The 21,765-nt window shown below is 38.1% G+C and overlaps 1 protein-coding gene across 1 annotated transcript; it reads right to left on the bottom strand.

The window, feature by feature from the left end:
* Positions 1 to 6,113: 6,113 nt before the first annotated feature.
* Aldob (aldolase, fructose-bisphosphate B) lies at positions 6,114 to 18,021 on the bottom strand. The gene is made up of 9 exons (XM_004848208.4): positions 17,959 to 18,021; positions 13,347 to 13,468; positions 12,377 to 12,588; positions 11,400 to 11,454; positions 10,415 to 10,575; positions 9,743 to 9,826; positions 8,521 to 8,695; positions 7,936 to 8,135; positions 6,114 to 6,588 (listed from the first exon to the last, which is right to left on the bottom strand). The coding sequence occupies exons 2-9, from the start codon at positions 13,456 to 13,458 to the stop codon at positions 6,493 to 6,495; spliced, it is 1,095 nt and encodes a 364-aa protein (XP_004848265.2). The 5' UTR covers positions 13,459 to 13,468; positions 17,959 to 18,021; the 3' UTR covers positions 6,114 to 6,492.
* Positions 18,022 to 21,765: the final 3,744 nt, after the last annotated feature.

Below are 21,765 nucleotides of genomic sequence, written 5' to 3'. Positions count from 1 at the left end.
AAGTTGGTTTAGGTGCCTGCTCTTACTGAGAAAGGGGGCAGAAAAGTACAATTGGTATGGAAGGAGGAAATCACAAATTGGTTTGAAAATACTGGTCTGAATGGTTTGTGAGACAGTTAAGATGTCCAGATATAATTGGAGACAGTGTGCTTAGGGAAGAGATCTTGGCTAGAAGTTGATTTAGGATTTCAATATTTAAACAGAATTTGATAAGGCTTTAAGGAAAGAATAAAGCAAAAGTCTAGAATTGGGATCCTAAGGAACACTAATGAATGCATAGGATACAAAGGAGACTGGGGAAAATGGCCAGAAGGTAAAGCAACCTGGAAGATTGCTACGGAGAGGTCAAAGAAGGGCTGAAGAGAATCCTTTGCACTTGATTTTTAGAAGGTCAGTGAGTTTCTGTAAGCATTTACTGGAGTTGGTCAGAGCCCATTTTCAGGGGTTAAGTGTTCTGAGAAGTGTATATCAGCAGCCCCCCAGTACTGCTACCTCAGATCAAAAAAATCTGTATTCAAGTAAAAATAAGGACAGTATACTATCTTTGTAGAGCTAAATTGATTAAAGACCTTTAGTCTAAAAGTAAGCCCTGTTTACGAAAGTACTTTTTTATGAAATAATAGTCATTTCAGAGGATACATTTGTTAAATGTGTGTCTTAGTTGGGAAAAAAAATTGCCACTTTTTATTGATAATTCCTTTTTCTGAGTCATTAAAAATAGAGAATGAAAGTAGATCACTGTTCTAGCCACAGGCCAGCTGTGCTGGGGTGGTGGAGTAGGTTGCCAAGAGAATGAAGAAAATACTTGGAGGTGGCTTGGGAGAAAGTTTATTAAGACTTATTAACAAGTTTTAATGGGAGGGTACACAGGATGCACATACAGGTCCAACAGCACTATAGATGGCCCACCTAGTGCATGTACTTTTTAATAGCACTGTTTGACTAATCCATGAGGGGTCACTACTCAATAACACTGCTCACCAAAATGCACAAGGATTGGATACCTAGCGCTGCTGAGAGGTCCAGTGGTAACAAGCTGGAGACATACTCAACAGAAAAGACTTCTACTGTCCAGTGGTGGCTATTAGCACATCCTCACCACAGTTTCACATCTGGTGACCAAAGGGAGAGAGGTTTTACTGATCAAACTACATAGGCAGTGACCAGCAATCCAAGAATCAGCTTATTTGACATACATGCAAGAGAGCAGTCTCTACAGATAACACTAGTTTGCTTTGTTCTAGTGCCCCTCATGGAAACACAGAAAGCTATCTCAGGGATATGCTTTACTTCTCAAGAATGATACTTGTCTGGAATATAAACAGGTCTGTTCCATACTGTAACCCATAAATGTGTGCAAGTATTTGTGAATTAATGCTGTAGACTGAGATTAAAGAAAAATGAGTGCTTTTCTGTTCTGAAAGCCAGTTGAAAGAGGATAACAGGAAGAGAATTGAGTTGTTGGATGAACTGAAAGGAATCCTAGAATTAATGATTTGGGCATGTTGGGATCTAAATTTGGAAGAAAAAGCAGACTTATTTCTTGTTGAATAAAATAAAACAGTTGAGATGACCCATTTTTTTTAAATATGGAAGTTTGTATTTTGAATCTGGGAAGGAAGAGGGGTAGACACAGTATGGAGTAGAGCTGGGGCCTTGTCAGTAATGCAGATTTGAAGGACCAGCTGGGGAGAATAATAGGCAACTCATCCTCTAGAAAAATGGGCTTAAGGAATTGGTAACATTGAATGAGCCGTCCAGGCTCTATTGAACATGAGCAACTAACCTTTACTGTAAAAGTTGCAAGATAATATACTAAGAACAGGTCCACAGATTCTTTATCTAAAATCCTTGAGGTGGGCTGAGGCAGGAAGATTGCAAATTTGAGGCCAGCCTGGGCTACATAGCGTTTTCAAGGCCACACTGGACTACAAAGCAAGACCCTGTCTCCAAGAAATAAAGTTGAATTTAAAAATGTTTTTAAATGATAAAATACACAAACATAAATAATCTTGAGACCATTTGTGTCTTGGAAATTGGAATTTTTCAGATTTTAGAGAGTAAAATGTACATATTACATAATTCTCTCCACAGGGTTTTAGGCAGCACCTACCATCAAAAATTAATATTCTTCTGTCCCGGCAAGTGGAGTAATGATGATGGGTAGCCCCAGGTCAGATTTTGCTAAAAACTTAGTTTTCTGAGCTTTTTGAATTTTGAAATTGTAGAGCTGTTATTGAGACATATCCATTTATCCTCTCAACAATGTATAAAGATATACTTCTCCTTGTTCTGAAGATTAAGAAACTTCTGTAAAGCTTTTCTGTATATGTAAAGATTGTATGATATAGCTAAGTGGCAGAGCCAGCATTTGAATCTAGACTCTGTAGCTCCAGAACCTGTGCTTTTAACCACTGTCAAAAGCCCTCCATACTGACTTTGGAAATTCAGGTTTGCCTAAGTCTCTCTAATGGGTGACCATGGACAACTTCCTTAACACACTGGAACTCAGTTTCGTACTCTGTTTCTGTAAGTGGCATCTAGATGCATACAGGAGTCTTCTCTGAGGAGGGCCAAATCAGATGACCTGAAGGCCATTCTTGCTTTGTCTAAAACTTGACCCCCAATTTCTGCAAGTTTCTAAAGGATTATCTTCTGTTACAATTAGCTTTTGCTCCTACTAAATTAATTCATATTATGAATTGTTACAAATCATCTCAGTGTCTCATTTTTCTAAAGAATAAGACTCATGAAATTAGCTCTTTCTTACAAGAAGACAAATATCTTCAGATTACTTAATAGTTCCCCGTCTTTTCAAAGTCCTTCAGTCACATCCCCTTATTTATTATTTGCCCTAGTTTCTTCCTACCTTGTTTCCTTTCTTTCTGTTTTTTTTTTTTCTCTCCTTTCATTTCTCTGCCCTTTCCTTCCTTTCCCTTCCCCTTTCAGAGCAAAACCAAATTCCTATTTTCATTCCTCCCAACATAAATCATGTTTTATGGTCCTGGCTCTTGATACTTGCCTTCAAAATAGCATCTTCTTCTAATGACTTATCAAATATTTTCTTACACAATGACAGTTCCTTTTCCTTTCATTATCTTATGATGTCTAACCTAAATGCCATCTCATCCTTTGTTACAACCAGCCATTTGATTAGACTCTTCACATTTATCAACCTCCAGTCAATGGGTGGGTGGGTATGTGTGTGTGTGTGTGTGTGTGTGTGTGTCTTACCTATTTAAGCTTATGCAGCATGCAGGTAGGATCATTGCCCTAAAAGGTGAAACATTAATTAAAGTGAAACATAGAAATTACTTTCTTTTTTTTATAATAGTGATGTTCATTTTGGGGGAAATGGTACCTGCATATACCATATCTTGCTCATTTTTAATCCCTTTGTCCTCCTCCCTTCTTTACTTCTTCCCCTTACCCCCTTCCCTATTTCCAAAAATCTACCTTCTACTTTTCTGGCATCATTGCTGTATTTTATTTACTCATATATTCATATTTATTCATATTCATATTTATTCATATCTTCATATTTTAGGTTTCTTAATGTGAGAGAAAACATGATATTTAACCTTTCAAGTCTGGTTTATTTCACTTAGCCAATTTTGATGGGCATAGATTGTTTTTAGAGCATAGCTATTGTGAATTGTGCTGCCATAAATGTGAATATGCATGTATCACTATAGTATAAAGTTTTTAATTCTTTTGAGTATATTCTCAATATAGTCAATGTTTATTCTTAGTTTTTTGAGGAATCTCCATAATAATTTCCATAGTTGTACTAGTTTACATTCCCACCAACAACATAGAAGTATTCCTTTTTCCCCCACATTCTCACCAGGATTCATTGTTTTTTGTGTTCTACCTAATAGCCATTCTGATTGGGATAAGATGGAATCTCAAAGTTGTTTTGATTTGCATTTTCATAATAGCTAAAGATGTTGAAAGATTTTCCATGTACTTATTGGCAATTTGTACTTCTTTAAATAAGTGTCTCTTCAGTTCATTTGCCAAGTTTTGAAGGGTCATTTGGGGGCAGTTTTTTGAGTGCTTTATATACTGTAGATATTAATGCTCAGCTAGCAAAAAAATGTCAGATTCGGTAGGTTGTCTTTTTCACTCTGTTCATTGTTTCTTTTGTTGGGAAGAAGATTTTAATTTGATATAATCCCATTCATGATATGTTCTGTGCTGTTGGAGTACTACTCAGAAAGTCTTTCCCTGCACCTATGGCTTCAGGTATCTCTCCTATGTTGTCTTCCAGCAGTTTCCATGTTTCTGTTTTTATATTGAGGTCTTTGATCCATTTGTATTTAATTTCAGTCCAGGAGAAGAGATAGGGATCTAGTTTAAATCTTCTTCAAGTGGCTATCCCATCTTCCCGGCCCTATTTATTAAAGAGGCTGTCTTTTTTGGCCCCTTTGTCAAGATCAGATGGTTGCACATAGATGGGTTTTGTTGTTGTTGTTATCTTCTGTTCTATTCTGTTGGTCTTTGGGTCTGTTTTAGTGCCAGTACTGTGCAGTTTTGGGGATAGTAACCTTGAAGTATAAATGCAAATCCAGTACTATGATGTCTCTAGCTTTGCTCTTTTTGCTGAGGATTGCTTTGGCTATTCTGGATCTTTTCTGATTCTATAGGAAATTTTTTTTCTAGTTCTGTGAAGAATTTGTTAGTATTTTTAAAGGATTGCATTAGATCTGTAGATCATTTTTGGTTGTATAGCAGTTAGCAGTGTCAATTGTGCTGATCCAGGGAATGACCCTCCCCTTTTTTTCAGTACTGTGGGTTAAACCCAGGAGTGTGGGTTAAACCCAGGGAGTGTGCTCCCTGCAAGCTACATTCCCAACTTTATTTATTTATTTATTTTTGTGTGTGTGAGATAGGAACTCACTAAATCACTAAGTTGCCCAGGTGGTACTCAAGCTTATGATACTCTATGACTTCCCTTGGTGTCGTGATTATAGGTGTGTACCGCTGCACCTAGTCTTCCCATTTTCTCCCAGTATTTCTTCAGAGTACTATAATGTTACTTAGATTGATTCTTTGGTATTTAATCTTTAAGCTATTGTGATGGAATTGTTTTCCTAATTCCTTGCTGGGCTCATTGTTGGTGTACAGAAATGCTATTGATTTTTGAATGTTGATTTTGTATCTTGCTTTTTATTATTTCCTGTGTCTAGTGTGTGTTTTTATTTCTAGTGGGTGTTCAATTACTGATAGAATAAATCTGACAAAGTAACTAAAGCTAGGAAGGCACTAATATGTTTACTCAGTGATCACAGAGTTAATAGAAATTGAAGTCTGAAACCTTATAACACTTGCTTATGAGTCAGGAAATTACTGGAGTTAAGATTTTGAAGATAAATGTAATCCTTTTATCATGGTAGCTAGGAAAAATGCATTATAAAAATCCTTATACCCTTGGAAATGCAATTTATTTATTTATTTTTGGTACTGGGGATCGAACTCAGGACCTTACACTTGTGAGGCAGGCACTGGAACCACTGAGCTAAATCCCTGGCCCAAGAAATGCAATTTAGACTTGACCAAAGATATAAATAACTTAGTCTTGATTATAAATTCATGCTCACCAATAAATGGGAATCTACAACATAGGTTCAGTGGTGCTGAAAGTTTTCTGGCAAAAGAGTTCTCTCACACAAGGTGATACCTACCAGTTTTTAGGGCAGTGTGGTACATGGTAGAAGCACAAGTGGTTACTGATTGAATGAATGCAGTGAGACAAGTAGAAGACCTACAGGTGTTACATGTATTGAACACTGCCTGTAACCCTGCCTCAAACTTACTCTCTAGCTATGTACCCATTATATGAGAAAGAGACTTGAATTCTAATCTCTCAGCTCTACTTTACATATATGACCCTTAACAAAGAGTTCAACTGCTCTGGGATTGGTTTATCACCTGTAAAATGAAAGCCCTTGGGTAAGTGACCCCTAAGGTAGATTTGAGTTGCTTAGATTGATTCCAGAGTAGTCAAAGTTGAGGACCCCAACCATTAACAGCAGTCATCTAGTGGAGTCAAAGATAATAAAATACACTGAGTCTGTCATCAAGAACTGAAGTGAAACTCAATGACAATGGAAGGTTTATGGACCATTTATTTTTAAGTTGCAACTCTTTCCTTCATAACCTACCACTAAGATTTTTTCATATCATGCACTTCTCTGCATTCAGCAGTTATTTGGACAGAGAGCTGGTTTTCTTTTCTTAGGTGAATATTCTGGAGCATTGGGATTAGAAGTGAGGGGAAATGTTATATGAAATTATATTACATCTTTGATATTCATACTTAGGTTTAATTTGGTTTTTTCCTCATGTTTAAGATTTAGCATGTATTGTGTTTCCAGCAGTTCCTATCTAATTTTGTCTAATTTGCAAGGTGGATTGTAAAGCTGTTTCCTTTCAGTCTTTGTACCATAACACCTAGGAAACTGGAGCCAGGGTGAAGGGCATCAGGGCCTAGTAGGTATAGGAGGCCGTGAAGAGTGACTGGGTGGAAGCAGCACTGGAAGAGCCGGTGTGAACATACTTTCCTTTGGCTGCCTCACAGTTAGCCTAAAAACAACCATGAGAAAAGACACTGAGTTAGAGGGAATGCAACTCTTGGCATGACACTCTACTGCTGATTAGAATTTTTTTCCCCTTACAGTGATGCTGCTGAATATTTCCTGCCTTCCATCATATATTATCTCCCTTTTTATCTCAGTTTTTCTGGTCATTTCTTTGGCAAGCATGGTGTTTGTGTCAGTTAATGGTGAAACTTCTTTTTGGTATCAACCTTATTGCAACAACAGTACTAAAAACTAAATTTGAGAAACTTCTAGTAGTATATTACACCATAGCCAAAAAAACATTTATTTAAGATATTTTTTACATGTTCTGTTTGGACTTATCCAGGAAAATATGTGATTTTCCTGTAATTGTTAGCATAGTATCACTTGATTCCCTGTGTTCATCCCAATTAAAGCTAAGTTTGGAAATATGGAACACTTGTAATACTAAATACCACTCAATTAGTACCACTTCTAGTCACTGTTGCTATTGTCTCTTCTCTCCAGGACTGTCCAAGATGAGCATATATTACATCCAGTCATTCATGGACAGTAAACATTACTTAGAAAATGGTTAGAAATGGATGCATTCTGACCTTACCCCTGAGTTAAAAACTCAGTATTGTGGGGCTCAGCAACATACATTTTTAATAAACCCTCCAGGTAATTTAAGGCATACTCAAGCTTGAGAACTACAGTCCTAAGTGATAATTTCAACTTCCCTTCTGTGAAGGTGGCCCTTCTGACCTGCACTTTCACAATCCCTCCATCTCACGAGCCTCACCTCCGTATCCCATCCACCACACACACTATAGCAAATCATTTCCCTGTCTTCCATCTTCAAGGTAAAGCACTACTTCTAAAATGCTACACTTCTCTTAAGCCCCAGCTCAGTTTCCTTGGGCTTTCCTTTCCTTTAGGGCCTCATCATCAAACATTTGACTAACTTGGTTCCTTGCCCAGCCTCTTTGAAATTCTTTTCCACTTATTCTCAGAATCCTTCGTTCATCCTCTTATATAATTGCTGATTTCATGGTGGCTTCTCTTGTTCATTACCCCAAAATGAAAGGCATGCCAGATTCACCCCACCCTCTTTTATCTTCTTCCCACAGAAGTGCCTCTGTTGAAACTCTCCTTCAATCTCCTGCCATCAACTCTACTTCCAGTGTGAATAATTAAAAACTTTCTGGCACCAGTCTTCCTACTGATCTGTCATGCCATATTTTCAAATACCCAGTAGACATTATCTGTAGAAACTTTCCTGGCCTAAGAAAACAATTCTTCTCCACAGAAGAACATTAGGTCCCAAGTATCAAGCTGATCAAGTAAATAAGAGGTAGAGGCATCTTACCACAGCCCTTTTCATAAAAGCCTCCTGTGTTGCCTTCTTGTTTGCAGCCTTGCCACCCCAGGCAGCCAGTGCACTGGCCTGCAGGGCCCTCCCATAAGAGAAACTTAGTTTCCAGGGTTTGGGTAGAGGGCAAAGGTTGATTGCATTGAGGTTGAGAGTAGCATCCTCTTCACTCATGCCACCAGACAAAAAGCAGATGCCTAAAAGGAGAGAAATCATTCCACTGTATTAATCCCAGGTTCTATACCCTGGTTAAGGGAGCAAGCAGTGAGCCTAAAAGATAACATCTCAATCTTTTCTCTATTTGATTTACATGGGATTGGACCAGAAAAATCAGTTCGTATTTGCTGAGGTTGGTTGACCTGAGGAGAAAAGGGCTTTGAAAAATGTCAAGTAAATAAATGGATGTGACCCTGTAGACAGACTCACAATACTTACCATCACATAGTAGAAAAGGAAGTGTTGGCTGAAATAACAGAGGTCTGTTTCAATGATAAAAGCAGACTCCACAATAAACAAATGCTATGGCACTCTTTCAAAAGATGAAGGCTAAAACCTTGAATTACAGAACAAAGAAAGTCTTACCAGGAACAGCTGCAGGGACAGTACGGTGGAGAGCTGTGACAGTAGCCATAGCCACTTGCTCTGGTGTATACTTCTTTGTACAGGCATGTCCAGCAGTCACCATGTTGGGCTTTAGCAGGGTGCCCTCTAGGTAAACATGATGGTCATTCAGGGCCTTGTAGACAGCTGCCAGAACCTGAAGGACAAAAGGGACCAAACACCTGAAATCCAAAATCAGTCTCAGAGATTATGACCTTGACAATTCTGTACTACAAGGACCTAGGATGAAGCAATTCCCATATGTTCTTACCCAAAGCTTCTAAATCCACCTCCAGGCCCCTGGGCACGTCTGGGCAATGTGTGCCACACTGCCACTGAGGACAACCAATCTGATTTATCCTCTGATTTAAACTCTAACACTCCATTATAGTTCACTGCATGAACTATTGGCATCTTTCTGTTTCCTAGAGACCCTTTCCATTATTATTCCAATTATGCTTTTGGTCAGTATTGTTTTCTAATGAGACTGTCTTGACTTCGCTGGTTGGGGACACCTAAACTGACCTCCACTCTTCAACCCTAAAGAAGCTGAATAGTCATTAACATACATTTTAGAGATATGAGCACTTTCAAATCCCATGTAAGTCCACACAATTTTGCAAGGAAAGAAATTAAGGCCAGATAATTTTGTTTCTCATACTTTCTCAGAGTGTATGAGGAAGAAAGCCTTATTCCAGAATTACTGTGACTAATTTAGAAAGTTAAACATGATACAGCATACTTTCTAATTTCATTTTCGCGTGAGCCTCAGATCTTATTTTAAAACTGCTTGTGCACATATAACGGAGCTGTGGTCCAAAAGAGATAATATGAGTTGCCCAAGGTCCCACAAATGGATTCTCCAACTCAAACCTTGGTACTGGAAATCCTGGCCTTCTTCCATAAGAGGAAAGCATCACATACCAGCAACTGAAGAGTTCATTAGCCACTCTACTGTTTCCATGGTACATAATGATTCTGAACTGAAGGCTATTTCAAAGATAACAGCTGTTATATATTATGTAATAGTTATCAAGGCTGGAGGTTACCTCAGTGATAGCTTGTTGTGGACCTAGCAATGCTGGATCCAATCCTCAGCACGGGGGTGGGGTGGGATGGGTGGTGGTGGTGGTGGTGGATAACTATTACTTAAAACACAGGAGTTTTAAAAACTGGAATTAGGACCTTTATATTTAAGACCTACCTTCTCAGTAACGTACTGGCAGTGTTCCAGGTCATGCTCTCCATCAGGAATTACCTCTGGTTCAACAATAGGTACTAGCCCATTCTAAAAAAATAAAATAGAGTCAAGCAAGGGACAAAAGTGAAGCTGTGCTCACCGTGAAGCTTTCCTTAGGAGCAGATTCAACAGATGCAACTAGTAAGAAAGAAGCCTTTGTGGAGAAATGCTATATGGGTGAGTTACATTGGTAAAAGAAATTGATGGAGTATCTAGTGAACATCTGTGGCTTAGCCAAAAAAGAACAGTGAAGTTAAAAGTTTTTCAAGAATGGAGCAAAAAATTAATCCCTTCATTTCTACATCATATTATAGAGATTATTCTAGCTACCTCAGAAACTAGCTGCTATCTTATTAGAGCAGTCAAGTTTAAATTACTGAGAAAGATGCTTCTAGTTAAGAAATTCAAGCAGAGTTAACAATTCTAATGGGGAATTTCCAGTTGCCCACAACTTTGGTCATCCCAACATAGTACCCACAGAAGCAAATCAAACTTAACTTCGACCCAGAGATGCTTCAGCATATGTTGGTTGGAAAACTTAGCATCAAGTCACCAACCTCCAAGAAATTATTTCGATCAAAACTAGGGATGTGAGAGAAATCCCTAGTTATTTAGCCCTAAGAGAAGGCAGAGCACCTGTTGACAAATACTGGCGTAGCGGGCCAGGACAACGGCATTTTCCTGGATAGCAAGACTGGAGGGACACTGGTCGGCAATCCTCAGCACAGCACGCCACTTCCCAAAGTCACACCCATCTTTCTTGTACTGAGCGCAGCGCTCAGAGAGGCCATCGAGCCCTGCAAGTCACAGAAGAAAGAAAGGCTTCTTTGAACACTTGTGTGGCCTCTGGTGAAGTGGATTCCCTGGATTAGCTCTCTGTCCACAAAGATTTAGGACCAACCGCACCCAAGAAAATAAGCATTCATCCCAATGCTGGGCCAAAAGACCTAGACTTAATAAATATGTTTTGATGTACATACAGGATACTCCATAGGTAGAATAGAGGGCACTCTAATAGTTAATATTAAACTCATTTTACAGAATTGGAAACTAAGGCTCCGTGTGGTTAAGTGATTTTTTTCTTAGAGTTTCAACAGTTCAAGAGTGATAGAGCTAGAATCCAATTTTTGCTTAGCTAACTCAGTGCTGTGATTAATAATTGTCTTCTTCTTAGGCAGAAGTACCTTGCAAAATTATCTATGTAGCATGTAATAGAAAAAGGGTTCAAACTCAGGTCTGTCTTATCCCAAAGTCTGGGGCCTTTTCTCTACATTGCTACTGGGTTTTTCTTTTAAGGTACAGAGTATCTTCAAGGTACAGAGTATCTTCTCTGTGCAAGGTGTGGTGGTAAGCATTACATTATCTAATATAATCCCCACAACCCTCTGGCCAAGTATTGTTATCATCATTTTAAGGTGAGAGAATTAAGCTCAGAACACTTAAATGACCACCCTGAGATTACACAGCTATTAAATGGTCCTTCATTTAACTGGGATTGAAAACTAAGGCATGGGTGGCTCTAGAAGTAGAGTAATATTCATATTTTGTTTTCCCTTCCTTCTTTCTTTACCCATATTGTTTGTAGCCTATATGATAATGACTTAGTAGATAGTATCCTTACCTTGAATGGTGGTTTCTTTGTTTGTTCCTGCAAGGGGAGCACTTCCTTGGTCTAACTGTGGATATAAATAATTAATAAGTAATTAGCAAGTGCCAGATGTCTATAGAACACAAGCAGAGCACTTGGTGCTGTTCTGATCTTTTAAAATCAAGGACTAAATTAAGAAAGTGTAACAGAGGCCAGGATTTAGCTCAGTGGTTTCGCTGCCTGCTGCGCAAGCACAAGGACCCGAGTTTGATCCCCAGTACCAAAAAAAAAGAAAGTGTAACAGTGGGAGACACAATTCAGTCCACCATAGCAGAAGGGATGTTACCTAGAAGGAACAGTGTGATAGTGTCAGTCCTAACATTTACTAAGCATCTGCACTTGACAGGCTATGTGTTCAAATAGGAGGTAAAGAGAATAATGGTACAGTTTACTCTCAAAACATCCAGTACTAAGGCCACAAACCCAAGAGTTAGATAGCCTGATTACAGGCAAGCTAGCTGCCCTATAGAGTACCCATCTGTAAACTAAGGACAGTAACTGAGTCTCTTCCAAGAAGTAGTGCAGAGATTAAATGAGTGCTAGAAACTGTAAACACTCAATGAATGCTGGTTTTCATGCAATATTAGAAGACCTAGTTAGAAAATAGAACAATAAGTACTTTAATAAAAATAGCTACTGTTAACTGATTAGTTATGTGATAGAAAATATTTTAAAAATTCATTTCATCCTTTTAATAACTTTATGAGATAGGTACTAATACTTTCACCTTAAGAAATAAGCAAATAGAGATGAAGAGAGATTAAATACCTTGTAGAAAACTTGGTTGAAAGATGAGAGCACTGGAAGAAAAGTCTAAGAGAGGATCTAGTTCTCCATGGGAAGATGATGATGGAAAAGAGTGAGAAATGAGATGATGAGATGAGTATCAGCCTTGCCCTGGCAGTGGGCCCATGAGGAGGCAGGGGTGAAGAGTGAACAGAAGTATTCACCTTGATGCCCACCACAATCCCCTTCTCCCTGAGGATGTTTCTGAACAGATTTCCCTGGCTGTCCTTCTGGTAGAGAGTCTCATGGAAAAGGATCACTCCCCCGATGCTCTTGTTGATGGAATTGTCCACAGAGAAAAGAATTTCTCGAAACTGCCGGCGGTTCTCTTCAGTATTTTCTACCTTGATCCTCTGCAGGCGATTTCCCATGGTGCCTAAGCAGGGTGGACCAAAGGTAGTGTAAGGAGCAAGCCAGAACTTTGCTATGGTCCTTCTTCGCCCTCAGTCTTGAAAAGTAAGAACTTTTCTTAAAAATTCAGATCTTCAACACTCCTGATTGTTTTTGTCTCCTGGAGGAAGACACTGGTTGCTGTCATAGTGCTGGCTAGGAGGTATAGGGGTTCCAGGTGAATGTGGAAAGCCCTTGGGCCTCTTTAGACCTCTACTGATCCAGGCAAGTTGTATGTGCAGTGGAAGGAGGAATGGGGCAGGCTGTCGACTTTAGTTCCTATTGTTATAGGGCAGGCTGGGCAAACTGGCTACAATTCTCCCTGTGCCATAATGGGATTCCCTCAGCCACAAATCCTCCCCTAGTCCACATGCAGATTCTTCTCTGCCCTTCCTGACTGAGCTGACTTTATATTGACCTCATTAGAAGCAAATGGCCATGTATCTGACCTCACTAGTTACTGAGTTCCTGGCCTTGCTATAGTCTTGATTCAAATGACCCTTAGCAAGGACCTTATTGCAGGGCTATATCCTCTTTCTTTGGTTTTTCAGAATCTACCTATAAAACTATAGGACTCAAAATGTGGAAGTAGAGATGCAGAGAGACTATCACACCCACTGAGTCTTTTGCTCTCACTCGTGTACATAAACATTTAAGAGGAAGGAGGATGATTAGCTGGTTGCTTTTTCTAACTGTAGAAACAAGAGTACATTATTGTATGACACAACTGTTTCTCACACTTACCTACAGATTCATCTGCAGCCAGAATTCCCTTTCCATTGGCAACAATGCGCTGGGCAATTTCTGAGAGCTCCTTCTTCTGTTCTGGGGTGAGGGCTGGAAATTGATGAGCCATGGTGACAGGTCTGGAAAAAAATGCAAGAGAACCATGCAGAGAGATGTGGTTGGCTCAGGCAAATTCATGACTAAGACAATAAGAGTGGGAAGATGAGCTGTAGAGGCCCCTCTGATACTTCCATCCCATTTCAGCAACTGGATAAACAAAAGGTATATGTTTTATTTTTCCTTCACCTAAGTAATTGCAATTAGTCATATTGGACAAAGGTGTGGGGCCAAATGTTTATGGTGACTCTAAACAGAATGATTTCCAGGGGATCTTAGATGTCACTGATCCTCAAGCTGGCCCAGATAATTAGTGACTCATTAAAATAGAGGAAATTTTAGTATGGACTAGCTCTGTTGTGTGAATTCCTGGCCTCACATGGTATCTTGGATGCCTTGAGGTCAGGACTATGAGGCTTCTAGCCTCTGTGGTTATCTCGTACTTCATTCTATTAACCTGTAGTCCCAGCCGATTATTCTTTAGGCAAAATAAGTTTGAGAGAAGAAATCCATACTTGGCCTTAAAGTTAACCTCACTTTGGTTTTGGACCATATGGAATGGGGTACAAAGCTTGTTTTTCTTATAGTCAACCATTTATGAGACCATATAGAGAAGACCAGACTTTTTCCTAATTGCCTCTAAACTGAGGGTTCTCCTGTCCCCTGCAGATGATGGAGTTATGTGGCAATTCCTGCTAAAGTAATTCACAGCTTCACTGCTTTAGTTGAGGACAGACTAGCTCAAAGATTTGCTACCCACACATCTTCCTCAGAAATAGTCCTCTAAAAGGGAGCACTGTTCCTATTTGGTTGGCAAATTTTGGTCTCTGAATGATTTTTGCATAGGTTGAGCTATCAAAGGAAAAAGTGTAGTGAAGATTATTTTGAGCAGTTTCCCATCCAATCCTGTAGTCTCCTCTTTGCACTAAGCTTCTCTCCTCTAATACTTTCAATATAGGGTGGATGCCCTATGTCTGCATACTTAGTATGAATTAAATGGTGATAATATTGGCTCTGGTTGTCTCATAGCCAAGTGACTCAAATGCAACCCGTGAGCACCCTGTGAGCATAGGATATCCTGTGCCTTCCACACTTTATAGAAGCACAGGGACACTTCAGTTCTCATTTGATCCTCTCAGTAGTGAGGTGATTATGGCAAGTATTATCTTCATTAAATAATGAACAATGCTAAGACTTAGAGGAGTTAATGGATTTACCCAAACTCATAGGTGGAGTGAAACAGAGTTTTGTTCTTAGACTTCCCTTCGTGACAAACTCATTTCTTTACATTTAACATCTCTTCAGGGCAGGCTCTCAGTAATCTATCCCTTGATATAAAGAGCCTATGGCTACTGAACTAATTCAAGTGAAAGTATAACCAATGACTTCATTGTTGCTCTTCACTTCAACAGAGGTTCTTGCTTTAACCTAAGAGAATGGAACTATAATTCTGTCATTAGAACCCTATGATAAGCTAGTGAGTAATGATTCCTAGAGAAGGTGATCTTCCAAAGCTCTATCACATCCCAGGCACAGACAGTTGATGTTGCACCATTTATACATAGCCTATCATCTTATAATTAGAGATTTTAAGCTTTGACTTGAGCTCCAAACCATCATACTGACAAATACAAACCTGGGGTGCAAATTTTTCCTCTCAGTTTTGGTATTTGCACAAAAGTGTTGATAATTAGCAAAAATAAGAATTTGTTTCTTAATGAAACAAAAGTAAAATAGCCCAATAATAATAAAAATCATCATTTATTGCCAAGCATTCTAATTGCTACGTATGCATCATATAATTTATTCCTCACAATAATCTCAGAAATCAGTTGAGCTCTTTGGCCCTTTCTCTTCACAGATTAGGAAAGACTATAAAATAGTTTAAATTATTTGTCCAAGGACAAGTATCTAATGAGACACAGTGTTGACAGACAGGGTTACACTTCCTTTTATTCAAGAGAAAAAGTGAGCTTGGTAAAGGAAATTGGCCTTGAGATTACTTATAAAGTCCTTGGTGACAATTCCAGAGTAGCTTAAGATGTAAATCATTACACCAGAGACATTATCAATTCAAAGCATCTAAAACATTCACGTAGAGATTTGCTGCTGGGAGATTAGACAGACCTGGGTTCAGAGACCACCTCTGCCTCTCCTAGCTGGAACTTTGGGGAAATCATGTAACTTTTCTGCATCTTAGTTTACTATGAATTAAATGGTGATGATATCTGCTGTGGTTGTCTTATTGCCAAGTGACTCAAGTACAACCTGTGAGCATCCTGTTCACTGCAGTTCCTCAAAATATATTTTTGAATTGTGTGTTAAACATGAAGATGCTTTATAAAACACTATAAAATGCAAATTATTAATATTTATCTGTTTTAACATTTAAAAAAATAATCATCCAAAGGATTTCCATTTTTTATTCCTAAGCTATTCTCCTCATTTTAGGTATGCTGACTCAAGCAGAATAACAGAAAAAAGTGAAGTTAAACTTGTACTGTTTACAGGTTAAACTCCTACAGAGGGATTAAAGGTCAGTACCCATATCAGCACAAATGTTGTCTTATGTTAATTATAAAACAGAGTCACAGGCCAATGTTCACCACAAGGAAATAGGAGGCCAGCCTGGAGTGGATATTGATAGATAATAATTTCTGTGTACCCTAAGCCTCCGATCACTGAGGTCTCAAGCCCACTTTAGAAAAAAATTGTGATGAACAGTTGTTCATATTATTATTGTTATAGCACAATAGAAATTGGGATGAGAAGTGAAAAAATGCAAAGTTTTAGAGCAGTATGCAATTTATACCATCACCTTAATTTTTATTTTAAAGAAAGTATACCCACAAACCTCTGAGGAATGAGATAAAGTGGGGAGACCCTCATGTTTCTCTTTATACATTCTTTGTAATGTTTAATTTTTTAATAAGCAGATATATACATATATGTATACATATCAAGAAATATATGTGCAAATCTAGAAAAAGCTTGTGAATATTAACATATATGAGTAGACAGTAACTACAGAAAAATAGAGCTCAGAGATATTTGAATCAGTTCTACCATTAGAGATGAGAAAACTGAGGCCTAGGAAGACCATGTCTGATGCCCTTTCTAAGTTGAAATGTTCTGCGATTGCAAGTCACATCCTGCTCACTTGTGACTTAGAATCTTATTTCTAGTTCTTCAGCCAAATGGCTGATGGAGCTTTACAGTGTGGTTCATTCTGCCTTACTTAAAGAGGTGCTGGGAAAAGATAGTCATTTGCGAAATACAGATGTTTAACTCTCAAAGAAATACTAGGCAGCAGAGCCCATTTGCTTCTTCACATAAAAAGCAGGAGGATTTTCAAGAAGACAAATGTAGAAAGTGTGATTCATTGAAATCCTGTAATTGTCAAGTGCTATATACAGTGCCCTTGTGTCGGATGCATAAAGATGTCCACAGCTTTGTTCTGCACCTCGGTGAAAAGAAATAAGTGCAGTGAGATGATCTGGGGCAGCCAGAGGGTGGTCTGATTTGCAGTGTCTTTGAACACGTGAAGCAGCCTAGAAAGATCTGAGTGTGGCTTTTTCCTCCAAACTGGCACCTAAAGCCAAAAGAACTCTTAGGTGTTTAAAAACTACATCCCCTTTCCCTGCCCTAGTACCACTGACTCTGACCTTGGGTTCCACAGGTGTGCTTTGGCTAAAGTGTTACGAGTGTCATAGAAGCCAGGGTCAATCCCCTGCTGCATCCAAACTGGCGAAGGGAGCACAAGGTACTTGTTAAAGAAAAGTTCATGACAAAGGCAATATATTCTCCTAACATCACTAGTTTTCAGGTAGTTGACCAAATGTACCAAAATAAATCAGCAGCTTTTGATTCTTAATATCTAAAACTGTCATGTCTTCATAGAGTCTGGTGTCCATGAAGAAGGAACTGTCTAAAGCTTCCAGCAAGTGGAGGTTTTGGAAATTCATAATCACATGACAACTATGGCCTGTGAAGTTTCTAAACCTGTTCCATTTCCTTATTTGAGCAGTGGGTGAAGGCAAAGGGCAAAATACTTGAAGTGTTTATTTCTGTGACAAAGAAACTTCAGTGCTAGTACCAGTAGGTGTGGGAAAAGAATGTAGAAAATGACATAAGGCAATATGTAAGTAAATCGTTTCAATAAGTACTTGTTTTGAAAAGTGAGAGTAGAAATAGAAATCTCAAAAACTTATGAGAGTCTAATAAAATAGAACTGTTCGAGCCATTTTTTCCTAGATCAAAGACTTAAAAGTAACACAGGTAATTAGAAGTTTATCTGGCTCATCCTGCCACCTTCAGGAAAAGTATGAATGAGTATTTATGCTTAGAGAGAGAAAAATAATCATTTCAGCAGACCCACCCTGTTTGCAGCCACCATCACACTTTTCCTGAAAACAAAGACAAATAAACTTTCCCCTCTACAAGTTGAGTATGACAGTTCACTACCCCTTATTCACTATGCACTCCAACTATTCAAAGGAAATTCTTTACTTACTCTGAGAGAGAAGAGTTCTCTTAGATGTCAGAAGCTTTGGGTGAGGCAGAAGCTGCCAAATAGGACGGATCTTTGGGAACACACAGTTTTTATAGATGTCTCATTAAAGTTTTTTTTTTTAACTTTTGCCCTCCCCTTCCTATTTGGCAGGGTAAAGAGGTGTTTATTCACCACATCTGATTGGTTCATACACAACCAATCCTTATAATCATGGTCACACACTTCTTGTGCTTATACAGTGTAAAGCTACAAAAGTGCCTTTAGATTATGTAGTTCCGAATTCAGATTTTGAAGTTAAGAAAACTGGGGCACAGTGAATTATAAATACCTAAATTATGCAGCTAGTAAAAATGTCTTATTTTATTTATTTCTGTACTATTCCAAACCTTAATTTTCTCCTCTGTAAAGTGAAATCTCACCTTCACAGGAGCATTGAGCCTATAAAATGCTCATACTGTATACAGTAGGCACTCAAGAAACATTATTTCCAAATGGTCAAGCAATGCTGTATTTTCTTTATCTTCAGTTAGGTATCTTTAATAATTATCATCTTCAATGCTTATTATTATGTATTTTCAATGATTCATTAGTAGTCAGTCCCAACTAGTTATTCTATAATTTATATTGTAACTATACATTATCATTTAATTTGAATAGTTTTTCAATGAAAGAAATAATTCTAAATATTTTAATTTCCTATGTGTGAATTTTATTTTTATAGAAAATAAAATTCAAATGTTCTGTTTTTTGTAAAAGTCAGTTTCCCACTTTCTTCTTAATCTCCAAAAATTATATGGGGCTCCCTTTGTATATAATGTCAAAAACCACTGCCTTGTACACTATTCTTTTCTTGATAACAGTTATGCTTTTGACTCCAGTGTTGACAAAAACAAAGCCATCAGCACCCAAATGTGGGACCAAGTATGAGTTTATTCTACAAATATTTTTTCTTGGGGATTAAACCAATTTATAATTCTAGAAAAGTAAACAAAAATATAAAATTCTTTATGTAGCAAGTAATGGATGATGCAAATTTTTAAAAAGGAATCTAAAAATAATGAAATGGCTATAATTACAAGAAAATATAAATTATCTGGAATGTATCCCTTTGGAATAATTCATAAAATGGAAAACAAAATCAAACAAAACCAACATGTTGATGGTGTAGAGCCTAATGCTATAACCTATTGGTGAAAAGTGAAATATCAATAAAAAGAAGGGAGAAGAAGCAGAGAATTAGGTTTTCTGGTGTTAAATCTCAGACAGCTCCTAAAAATAGAAAGTATTAGACATTGAGTGTGATTACTGAAGGAAATTGAAACACAAAACACAAAATGTTTGTGTCTGAAACACAAAATTGAGGCTTATGTAGCTGGGGAAGTTTTGACCACAGCCTGTCCTATGGATATCAAAAGGTTAGACCAGATAAAGTTCCCATCAGCCCTCTTGACTCCATCTGTCCTCTAATTGCATATTTTTGGTTCCCCCATTTCCACCTGATGCTCATTCAAGCATGTGGTAGTTGATTTTGAGATGAAGGGGACCTGATCTGGAGACATGTGATGTTTCGTCATATATGATTTTAAAATTTTATTTTATTGTTTATTAATTTTATTGGTACATTTTAGGTATACAATATAATAACATTCATCATTGGAGATGTGTACCTTTACATAACCTCTCTTGATTCTTATTTTTTTCCCCATTCCCCTGTCCTCCCTTCAACACCCCCCCACACCCCTCCCTATTTACAAAGACTTTGTTTCCATTCATCATATATGATTTTTGTTAAAAGAGAATGGAAGCAGAAGTGGTGCAGAGTGATGAAAGAATGGAGAGTGAGTGCAGTGATACCTGTTGGGGGTCAAAGCTGAAATGGTCAGAGCAATAGCTAAAACATCCCACCTGCTAACAGATGCTACTAGTACTAGTTATTTTTGCTATTACAATGACAATAACAATAACACCTATCTTTCTTTTTGAGACTCTGTGATGCACTTGGTTCTTTCTATACATAATCTTCAACCTCAGCACTTCTCTATGGAAAGTTTGATCACCCTTATTTTATATATAAAGAAACTAGTTCAAAGAAGGCAGTAAGTTGTCCAAAGTCACAGGACAGGTACGTGCAGAGTCTATCTCACTCCAAGTCAATGACCAAAAGCAGTTCTGTTTACATTTTGGTGACCACAGACAGAATAGGTTAGCTCTTTCCCTCTCCTTCTCTCAGTATTTTATAACCTTGGACATTAAACTTGCATTAATCAGAGAGGAATGACTTACGTCGGCAGAGCTGGGTGGCCCCGGTCATGCTGGGCATCATTTCACGTGAACAGTAGCCTGGCCAGGAATGTCAGAGGAGCATGAGTACACCAGCCCCTGAACGGGTTGCTGCCCCTGTGGCATCAGCATTTGCCCACCTCCAGGGCTTGAGGAACAACAGAAACTCAAAGTTCAGGAAAGCAAAACTGAGGGCCTTTTCTTAAAGAAAGAACAACTCCTGGTCCAAGCAGACTGCTGTCATGGTTTAGCTTTGTTTGGTTCGGTGTGGTCGGGGGATTATTGTTTTAAAAGTCTCCTATCTTGTAAAATTTTCAAAATGTTCTCCACATCATGTTACATAGAAAGCACATGGCTCTTTCAATCTGTGAAATACTGGGGAGTTTTACAACCTTTTTGGACCATAGTTTTACTGTCTGTGAAAAGGGTTCATAATGACTCCATCAGAAACTGATTAAGAAGCATGAATGAAATAAAATGATGAAGAATCTAGCACAGAGTAGATTTTTACTAAGTAGCTGGATCTGAATGTACAACTCTGACGTAGAGGTCTCAATGATAGATATTTTAATAGGCAATACGATGATATTATTCATGATAATTGCTATCAGTACCTCCAGCAACAGCCCTTTTATTCTCCACTTTCTGCCCCATTCCAAATACTTCTGGTATGAATGTGTACATAAGTCAATCAAAAGGCTATAAGTGAAATGTATTCACATGCAGCATGAAGTATGAGTCCACAAACAAATTTGTTCATAAAACTAAAATCTCTGTGTCATAAAGTTATACTCACTATAGAATTGGTGATACTATGGAGAAAGAACTTTGATAAAAGGTGGCCACATCTAAATAATGCAACTTGAAGTATTGTGGCTGGAATTTTAAAAATATTTTTCTACTCTGTGATACAAGTATTTCCTTATTGTATGGCTATTTTGGTGGGTGAAGTGGTTTCAAGACTTTGAAATCAGTAATTATTTTTGTCATGAAGAAACCATACAATTTACTTTGTTTAGAAGCTCAGAATGAGAGAGTGTAAATGGTTTTAAAGCACAAAATGAGCTCAGGGGAATTTGGGAATAAAAGAATCAGGTTTTGCTTTACCTTTCTTCATCGCAAAATTTTTTAATTGCTAAGGAATCTGAATTCTGCGTTCTAAGACTAGAATGCCTATGTAAATTCAAGAATCTCAGGTAAGTGAGTTTAAGAATATCCCTATTCTTGGGCTTAGAAATACCACTTCCCTTGATACTAGGTAGTAAAAATGAAGCTTAAAATGGAGACGTAATGGGGCCGGGTATTTAGCTCAGTGGTGTTGCCACCTGCCTTGCAAGCACAAGGTCCTGAGTTTGATCTCCCGCACCAAAAAAAAAAAAAAATGGAGAAGGAGCTTTCATAAAAAGGAGCCACATCTACACAATTGGAATTGAAAGAATCATGGCTGGATTTTTAAAATATGTTTCCGATCTGTGATACACATATTGACTTAATTATACTGTTACCTGCTTTAGTGGTTGAAATGGT

The sequence above is a fragment of the Heterocephalus glaber genome, unplaced genomic scaffold (genome assembly GCF_053883595.1).
Source record: "Heterocephalus glaber isolate CG9 unplaced genomic scaffold, H.glaber_assembly_v1.0 deba00001481, whole genome shotgun sequence".
Lineage (NCBI taxonomy): Eukaryota > Metazoa > Chordata > Mammalia > Rodentia > Bathyergidae > Heterocephalus > Heterocephalus glaber.
This window is presented reverse-complemented; position numbering and strand designations above follow the sequence as displayed.

What these genes read in the sequence shown, in the direction of transcription:
- Aldob (XM_004848208.4), bottom strand. Translation starts at nt 13,458, where the DNA reads ATGGCTCATCAATTTCCAGCCCTCACCCCAGAACAGAAGAAGGAGCTC. An exon ending in CAAAGAAACCACCATTCAAG is followed by an intron (nt 10,576 to 11,399) that starts GTAAGGATACTA and finishes TGTGACTTGCAG; the next exon opens with GGCTCGATGGCCTCTCTGAG. An exon ending in TGTCCCTGCAGCTGTTCCTG is followed by an intron (nt 8,136 to 8,520) that starts GTAAGACTTTCT and finishes CTCTCCTTTTAG; the next exon opens with GCATCTGCTTTTTGTCTGGT.